Source organism: Populus euphratica, unplaced genomic scaffold, assembly GCF_000495115.2.
Source record: "Populus euphratica unplaced genomic scaffold, PopEup_1.0 scaffold1.1, whole genome shotgun sequence".
NCBI lineage: Eukaryota > Viridiplantae > Streptophyta > Magnoliopsida > Malpighiales > Salicaceae > Populus > Populus euphratica.
The window spans coordinates 1,277,874-1,286,200 of record NW_011499845.1 but is presented as its reverse complement, the minus strand read 5'-3'; the positions used below and the strand labels follow the sequence as shown (position 1 = coordinate 1,286,200).

The following is an 8,327-nucleotide window of genomic DNA, read 5'->3' as shown; positions in this document are numbered from 1 at the left end:
ATGACTTTTGATTGTTTTGATGTATTTGTACTCAAAATAATCAAAATAAATATTAACTTTTCAACAAAGCTAGAATAGTATGTTTGCACTGGATCCATTGCTATTAATTAAAAGGACTGTATTGATCCATGTTTAAAATAATGTTTTAAACAAGAGTGTTTGGTTTAGAGATAATTTTAATTTCTTTTTATAAAATTCACATAAAAAATATATATTTTTAACTTTTTAAAATATAATTTATATTTTAAAAAAATTATACTTTTTTTAAAAATTACCACACCTCACTCCAAGCCAAACGAACACCTGCCAGAATTGTACCTTTGAAGTTTGCTTTCAAATATCTACTGGTACGTAGGAAAAAGAGATGGTATACGAATTCAAAAATGTATGTGGGGAAAACATGCAGGGCAAAAATGTAACTTTATAGGGCACAGGCACATCCGTCCGCCAACAGCAACCTGACTGCATTATTTTAATATTATTTTGAACGTATTCTCTACTCAGGGGCCGAGAGAGAAAGCGAGCCCAAAAAAACAAAGAGAGACGTTAGCTCATGGCATGTGATCTGATCTTTTGACGGTAACCTTTTGATCTTCAAAAATCAAAATTTGAAATGAGACAAATAGTCTTGAAGTATATAGAACAAGCCCCCCAAAACCATTCTGGTTGATTCTCTTTCTATTCTTGTAACCACTTGGTTTTACTGCAACCTTAAAAATCATGACCCACCTCATAAACCCATGTAGTTGCAGTAACTAGCCAGTGAAGAAATGTTTTTGGTGGTTCTTAAAAGTAGTTGTAGTAACTAGCCAGTGAAGAAATGTTTTTGGTGGTTCTTAGAAATAGTTGAGTTTTTGGGTTTCGTAAAGTTTGTTCCTTTTTATCGAGAATGGAAACAATGTTTAAGGGGAGTTGTGGTGGTGGAGGATTTGAGAGGAAGAGGACAGATGGGTCTGAGTTACTGACCGAGTCTGGGACCGAGTCAAGAGAGAGTAGTAGCTCGAGTTCTGAGAGTAGCTCTACTGAGGGAGTTAAGCCAAACAACGGGTGTGCTTCCCCATCTCCTTTGGGTTGGCCTATAAGGAAAGCTGGAGAGTGCAAGAGCTTGGTCTCTAGTGGAAATGGAAGTAAAGAGAAGAAAGCCCATTTGGAGGATTCAAAATTCAAAAAGCTAGGTTCAAAGCTTTCAGGTTGGTCTTGGTGTTTTTTCTTTTACCAGTCATAGATGGATGCCTCTTATCTTTTGAAATATTTCATATTTCAAAATTGCTCTCTGTTTTTTTTTTTTTTTTAATTGTGGTATATGCCCCAACTTTATGATTATTGGTAAGTTGACGTTTTCTCCTTCTTTTTTCGGGGTGGATTTTGTTTAGAGATTGATATGATAAAGGAGAGGTTTGCAAAATTGTTGCTTGGTGAAGATATGTCAGGGTCTGGGAAAGGGGTTTGCACAGCTTTGGCTATATCAAATGCCATCACCAATTTGTGTGGTATGATCTCTGTCTCTTTCAATCTGTGTTGTGTCTATGGCAGCCCTGGCACCCACTTCTGCACTTTCCTTTTAATTTGATCTTGGTTATACAATATGTAGGTACTATCTATGGGCAACTTTGGAGACTAGAGCCATTGCCTGAAGAGAAGAAGTCAATGTGGAGAAGAGAGATGGAGTTGCTTCTTTGTGTTGGAGACCATATCGTGGAATTAATACCCTCATGGCAGACATTTCCTGATGGTAGTAAGCTTGAGGTAATTCTAATTACGTTCCCAAATCTGGAAATGTACCGTGGGAATTTGCTCACAAGATCAAGGAAAAGAACAAGAATATTAGAATAGAGCTTAATGAAGCATTTTGTTTGTTGGATTTTAGTTTGTCAACTATTCTAATGTTAAACCAGCGTAACATGACTGTAAGATATGCTTCCCTTTCCATAATAAGATAACTGATATTCGAACAGCGTATTGTTTGTAGCTTTAACTTTATTTTAAGATGTTATTCCCGAATTTGTAATTTTCTTACCCTTATCAGACATTACCAGTTGAAGAAAGATTAAGCTAGCTGAAGATTTTGCCTAATTTGATTTACATGTTTCATTTTCTTAAAATGATCATTCCACCTAAAAGGATAAGTGATAGAATATATCCATTAGAAATCAACTTATTTTTCCCTTTCTTTTGTTTGTTCCTCAATGTAATTAGTTTCTGCATTTTGCAGGTTATGACTTGCAGGCCTAGATCCGATCTTTTTATCAATCTGCCAGCTCTGCGTAAACTAGACAATATGCTTCTTGTAAGCCTTATTTATTCCTTGTTTTTTTTTCAAACATGATCATTTTGGAATCATTAGTCTGTCTCCTTCAATGACAGGAAGTTTTAGATAGTTTCGCAGACACGGAGTTTTGGTATGTTGATCAAGGGATTGTAGCCCCAGATGGCGATGGGTCAGCTTCTTTCCGTAAAACAATGCAGAGGCAAGAAGAAAAATGGTGGCTACCAGTCCCTCGTGTCCCTGCTGGTGGTCTCAGTGATGATACAAGAAAGCAGTTGAACCACACGCGTGAATGCACCAATCAGATACTGAAAGCTGCAATGGCAATCAACAGTGTCGCTTTAGCAGAAATGGATGTTCCTGACTCGTACTTGGAAGCTCTCCCAAAGGTAAAATCTGGCAATGCAACAAAGTTTTTTGTTACATGCCTGAATCAAACCGTGCTTGATTTTTTTCTTTTGTTATGTGATGGAATCAACACCATATCCACAATTTTCTCAATATTTCCTAATTATGCTTAACATTTTTGTATTGACATAAGGAAGTTGGTGCAGATTTTTATGTTTCTTCCTTATGTTGTAGGCAGCTTCTAAATTATATTACATGTGTTTTTCATAGATTTTTAACTGTAACAAGGGTATGTGAAAGTCATTTAATTTATTTTCAGAATGGGAGAGCTTGTTTGGGAGACCTTGTGTACCGGTATATTACTTCAGACCAGTTCTCCGCAGATTGCCTGCTCGATTGCCTTGACCTGTCATCTGAACATGTCGCTTTAGAGATTGCAAACCGTGTGGAATCGTCAATTTATGTATGGCGTCGGAGAGCCCATTCAAGACCTCCACCCAATCCAAATCGCTCCACGACAAGGTCATCATGGGAGATGGTCAAGGACTTCATGGTTGACGGAGATAAGAGGGAATTGCTTGCAGAAAGAGCTGAAAGTCTCTTGCTTTCCTTGAAGCAGAGGTTCCCTAATCTAACCCAGACCACCTTGGATACCAGCAAAATTCAATTCAACAAGGTTTCTGTTCTCTCTCCTGCTCCATTATTTACTTTCAATCGCCCCCTTGCCCTCCGTTTTTTCTATTTCCTAAATACTTCATGTCAACTTGACTCGTTTTCAACTTTCAGGATGTTGGGAAATCAATTCTCGAGAGCTATTCAAGAGTTCTGGAGAGTTTGGCATTTAATATTGTAGCTCGTATTGATGACTTGGTATACGTTGATGACTTGACAAAACGTTCGGACAATTTGTCTTCAGTTTCCACGGTTGCTGTGATTTCTCACAGGAAGGTTTCAAATCCCTTCTCCGTGCCAGTCTCAGGCACTCCATACAAAACAACGTTCAGTACACCGAGCTTTTCACCCGCGCCGCTTATTAGTCCTGCACGGGGTGAGAGAACTCCATTCCTCCACAGTACCAACTCCAACAACAACAATAACAAGCCTCCTCGTCGTGGTTTTGGTGTGAAGAGGGCGCTGACAAACTATCTTGCTGTTGATTCAAAACCCAAGATCTGTGGTGATACAAATGAAGGATCGTGTCCAAATCCAAAGGCAAATGGCAGAGAGGATTTGGGGCCGGAAAAGAACTCACCGACCCTAAAAAATGGGGCTAAATTGCGTCAAAGTGCTCCCAAATATATTGTAACTTGACGAGATGAATTGAGATTAGGAAAATTGAGATACAGTTTAACAATTAGGATTGTTCATGCTTAGAAAAACCTTCCTGATTGTAACCGATATTTGATATTTGTCGTTTAATCTTTTCTTTGAGTTCTTGGTGGGCTGTCATTGTTTATACCCTCATTAAATCTCTCATTTCCTTTCTTCCGGAGATATGAGGGATTTCCCGTTGACTACAAGATACGGAGAAAAACAGATCAGCAACGGGGCATTCCGAGAATTGAACTCGGGACCTCTCGCACCCTAAGCGAGAATCATACCACTAGACCAAATGCCCGATTCCGGAAGCAGCAAACCAAGCTATAGCATAACTAATATACTTGTTCGACCTAAGATCCAGATGTCACGGAGTGGGAACTTTATTTGAATGATCTTAAATCTACGTTAACTCTGCTATAAATTAATTAAAGAATTTCCTGCTGTATAGGTTTTAAAGTTAGAATTTAATAAATTATTTTTTAAAAAATGTTTTAGTGACCTGATCTAAAATAAAAGCAATTAATTAGGATTCGGTGTTTACGTATAATAGATTGCTGTTAGAGAACTAAAGCTCAGTATATAAGTCACTGGCTAAATGAAGTTTATTGTTTTTTAACAAGAAGTTATCTCTTGTATAGTTTTTTTATTGGACAACATTTATTATTTTATAAATATATTGGAAATCTAGAGCACTTATGTATAATAAAAACAACAAATTTCCTTTTAAATTAAAAATTTGCGTTTACTAAAATATGAAAAAGCACCCATTATTTTCCATACATGGTGACCTGAGAGATCACGATGCATATATGATGATTCGCCTCCAGAGGTGGTTGCCAAAGGGAGAATTGAATAGAATTAAGTACCTAAATTAGTCAAAGGAGCACAAAACGGAGAATTGAACAGAATTAAGTATCTAAATTGTCGTTGTAGTATAGTGATGAGTATTCCAGCCTGTCACGCGGGTGACCCGGGTTCGATCCCCGGCAACGGCGCGTTTTTTTAACTATTATATCCCTTGCAAAGAGAAGCACAGGACCCATCTCGACGACAAGCATCAACATCTCCGCTTTAGTAGTGAAATTCACATCAACATCTCCGCTTTAGTAGTGAAATTGATGGAATTATTATTTTTTGTGGAATTATTATTTTTTGTAGGGTTTTTTTAAGCTTGATGTTATATTAAAATAATATTTTTTTATTTTTTAAAATTAATTTTTATATTAATACATTAAATCATAAAAAATGTTATTTTATAATAAAAAAATTAATTTCTTTTTTTAAAAAACTTTTAAAATTCAAATCTTAAATGTTAATTCTCTTTTTAGTCTAGTCATTTTCGTTATCTTATGGAACCCAACTGACACCATCTCTTGCTCATCGAGCTCCAAAATCGCTGAAGACTTTATCACTTTCCACGTCTACTCATCTAGCTCCTTTTTGTCCTATAGCCTAGTGCTCTCGCTCTTAAACAAGCTATTAGGATTACTAAAACTTTGAGTCACAATCACAAAAATTATTTGCAGATGGTGGAGCTTTTGTTAGCACACGTGAATAAGAATTTGGTTCGGGTTGGGAAGTTGATTTTGAGCATGGGGTCGGTTTGTAGGTGCGTGTCTCTGATGTTGGGCACTTGTTGATGCTATTAAGTTGAAGCTTGGGGTTTTGGGTCGTGGAAGTGAGCATATTCTTGTTATTTTTGCTCTTTGGGATATGTTTTTATTATTTTATATGCATTTACTCGCTAGTTATGGTAATGTAGTATGTAACTTTGTATGATTTGTTTTAGAGCATAATTGCAACGAATGAAGTGAAAAATGAAAGTATTTCCTTCTTCCATTTTGTAGGTCTCCTATGTGTAGTCCATTCATGTGCAAGTTGGTTTTTATTAATGGACTTGGGAAGTGATCTTATTATATTTTGATGACTTGTATTATATATGTTTATATTATTTGTAAGGTAATCCTATTTCTCTTAAAATCTCAAATCATTTTGTCTTAATATCTAAAAAATATTTTTAAATATTATGATATTTTTAAATATTCAAGTAGTTTATGAATGTTAGATAATCAGTTAATTTAGTTTTAACAATTTTGTTTACTTTTTCTAGTCAAGTTGATTAATAGATTATACTTGTTTTTTAGTCGATTAAGGTAGCTTATAGTTAGAACTTGCAAAAAAATCTTTTTAATGGAGGTAATAAATCTTTGATGCTTCAATAAATATCTTTTTAAATAGAAAAAATCCAATAATATTGTAGTAGAGATATTCTAAAAATATATATGCAGTAGAGAATAAAAATTATAAACTTTTATTCTAAAGATTTGATAATATATTTATAATCCATGAATCATTTTTTTCTGTAAAAAGAAGGCTATAAAGTGTAATTTTTCTCTTGTGATGTTTTGAGTTGCATTCTATTAAAAATAATATATATTAGATCAATATAAAATACCAAAGAACTTGCATAGAGTCTCCTAAAAGTTTCTTAACTAGTGTTGAGCTCGGGCAAGATGCCCAGGCTCATTAGAGGTGATAGCGTGTTCAAGCATGCTATGTGGACCCAAACATATTAGGCTTGAGTATGAAAGCCCAAGTCTATGAGAGGTGAAAGTGGACGCGAGCATGTTACCTAAATCCTAAATCCAAACATACTGGGTTTAGGTGTGTTAGAGATGATCAAGGGGTCTAGACACTATCTGAATCTGAATATGTTGGGTTTAGGATGTACTCTAGAGTTTATGTATGTTAAACTCGGGTGAAGAAGCTTGAGCCCATGGGTATAGAGGGTTGCTTGCCGAGCACCTAGCATAATAGGCATGTCATACCCACATTTAGCAAGGGCTCAAGCTTTTTGTCCAAGTCCAAACTTCTTGTGTGATGGGTTTGGGATAGCAAACCTAAAGGAGTGTTTTTGGGTCTATTTTAAGAGAATCTTTTAGGTTTATTTTAAAAGAATTTTTAGATTTATTTTATTTGCATCCATTAAAATAAATATTTTGGGACAAATAGGACCAGTCCTGTTTGTATTTAGTTTAGCATTGCTATGGTCTGTATATTTTGTAAATCTTAGTTTAATGTGGTCGGTGTAATTAATTATAGATGCGATAAAAATGGTGGGAAACCAGTGGGAGTTGTTTCGGCACAAAGAGGAAGTGGAAAAGTGGGAACCTTGATGATGGGGGGATGAACTTGATGTACTTGCAGACTTGGGTTGAGCTATGACGAGCAGCAATAGCCGCTTTAAGAAGTGGGTTCATGATTCCACTCGTATGGCCGTTCATTTCTTATTAGGTTAGTTTCAAAAGTCAATTTGGTAAAGGCTATTAGGATAAGATGGATGAGCACGCCGAGCGTGCAAGAAAGTCCGGAACAAGGAATTGTGTCGCGACAAGCAAGAGAGGAAGCATGCATGTGGCAGGCTTGTCAGATATAGCTTAGGAAGTGATGGATTTACAATAAAGGAGCGATTTGAAATGGAAATGGAAATGTGCTATTAGAGGGTGAAAACTGTTTATTGAGCATAGATGATCCAGTCTGTAAAGCCTTACGAGTTCAGCATTTTTTCTTCTTTCTCCTATAATACGAATCACCAAGTTTTTTGTTTGGTGCGTGTCTACTTCCCTGGACAAGGACTACTGTTATTTCCTAATCTGAGTGGAATTAGGGATTGGAAATCCTTTGATATGGGCAAGGACTGTATTGTTATTGCCTCATCCGAGTGAAATTAGGCATTGAAAATCCTTCGATATCTTTTCCTGGGGAAAACAATATGGCAGCAATAATGCTGAAAGATTGCAGATGATTTTGTCCTATGGTGGATCCTCATGAGGATGGCCCTCCAACTTTAAGCTGACAAATGAGTTGTGCCCTGGATTTCTTATGATAGCTGGTTGTCTATACATTCCATTATTCCAAGTTTGGATTGATCATCTCTTCTGTTTGTCCCGTGGATCTGTTCTCATTGATGTTCACCTTCACTCCTCTGTTACCTTTACCAAAAAAGTCTATATTAATCTTAGCAGTTTTTTATAGCTGTCGATGACGGAGAGGGAAGAAATGTCTCAGAGGTCTCTGAAAAGAAGAAAATTGCTCCTGTAGAATGTATCAAACTCCAATTAAGTTGTAATAAAACTTTTATACCACCAGTTCGAAGTATATGATGCTTTCTGTAGTGTTGTGATGTTCAGATGGAAGAGCAGAAGTAAAGGAACTGTGAGGCTATGGTTTCAACTGTTTGATTGATGTTGCGTAGATAGAGGTTGGATATTATGTGATTGCCCCCATTTTTTCCCCTCCGTGAAGGGAAACTGTGCTTTGTTTATCCTGCCTAGAATTCAAAGTTGCCTACAAGAAGAAATTGACGCTAGCCGCTTGCGTCCTGCCTCTTCTA

General features: G+C 36.4%; 1 protein-coding gene and 1 non-coding gene across 3 annotated transcripts; one reads left to right on the top strand and one right to left on the bottom strand.

The window, feature by feature from the left end:
* The first annotated feature begins 493 nt into the window (after positions 1–493).
* LOC105134770 (rop guanine nucleotide exchange factor 5-like) lies at positions 494–4,050 on the top strand. 2 transcript variants are annotated; one of them, XM_011039411.1, is made up of 8 exons: positions 494–746; positions 797–1,190; positions 1,374–1,490; positions 1,592–1,746; positions 2,213–2,287; positions 2,365–2,655; positions 2,934–3,290; positions 3,401–4,050. In XM_011039411.1, the coding sequence occupies exons 2-8, from the start codon at positions 890–892 to the stop codon at positions 3,923–3,925; spliced, it is 1,821 nt and encodes a 606-aa protein (XP_011037713.1). In that variant the 5' UTR covers positions 494–746; positions 797–889; the 3' UTR covers positions 3,926–4,050. The 2 variants fall into 2 exon arrangements, with proteins under 2 accessions (XP_011037713.1, XP_011037640.1); XM_011039338.1 differs by having other exon boundaries at positions 494–1,190.
* A 110-nt stretch (positions 4,051–4,160) lies between these two features.
* On the bottom strand, positions 4,161–4,232 carry TRNAP-AGG (transfer RNA proline (anticodon AGG)). The gene has a single exon. It is a non-coding gene; the product is annotated as a tRNA-Pro (tRNA).
* Between the last annotated feature and the right edge of the window lie 4,095 nt (positions 4,233–8,327).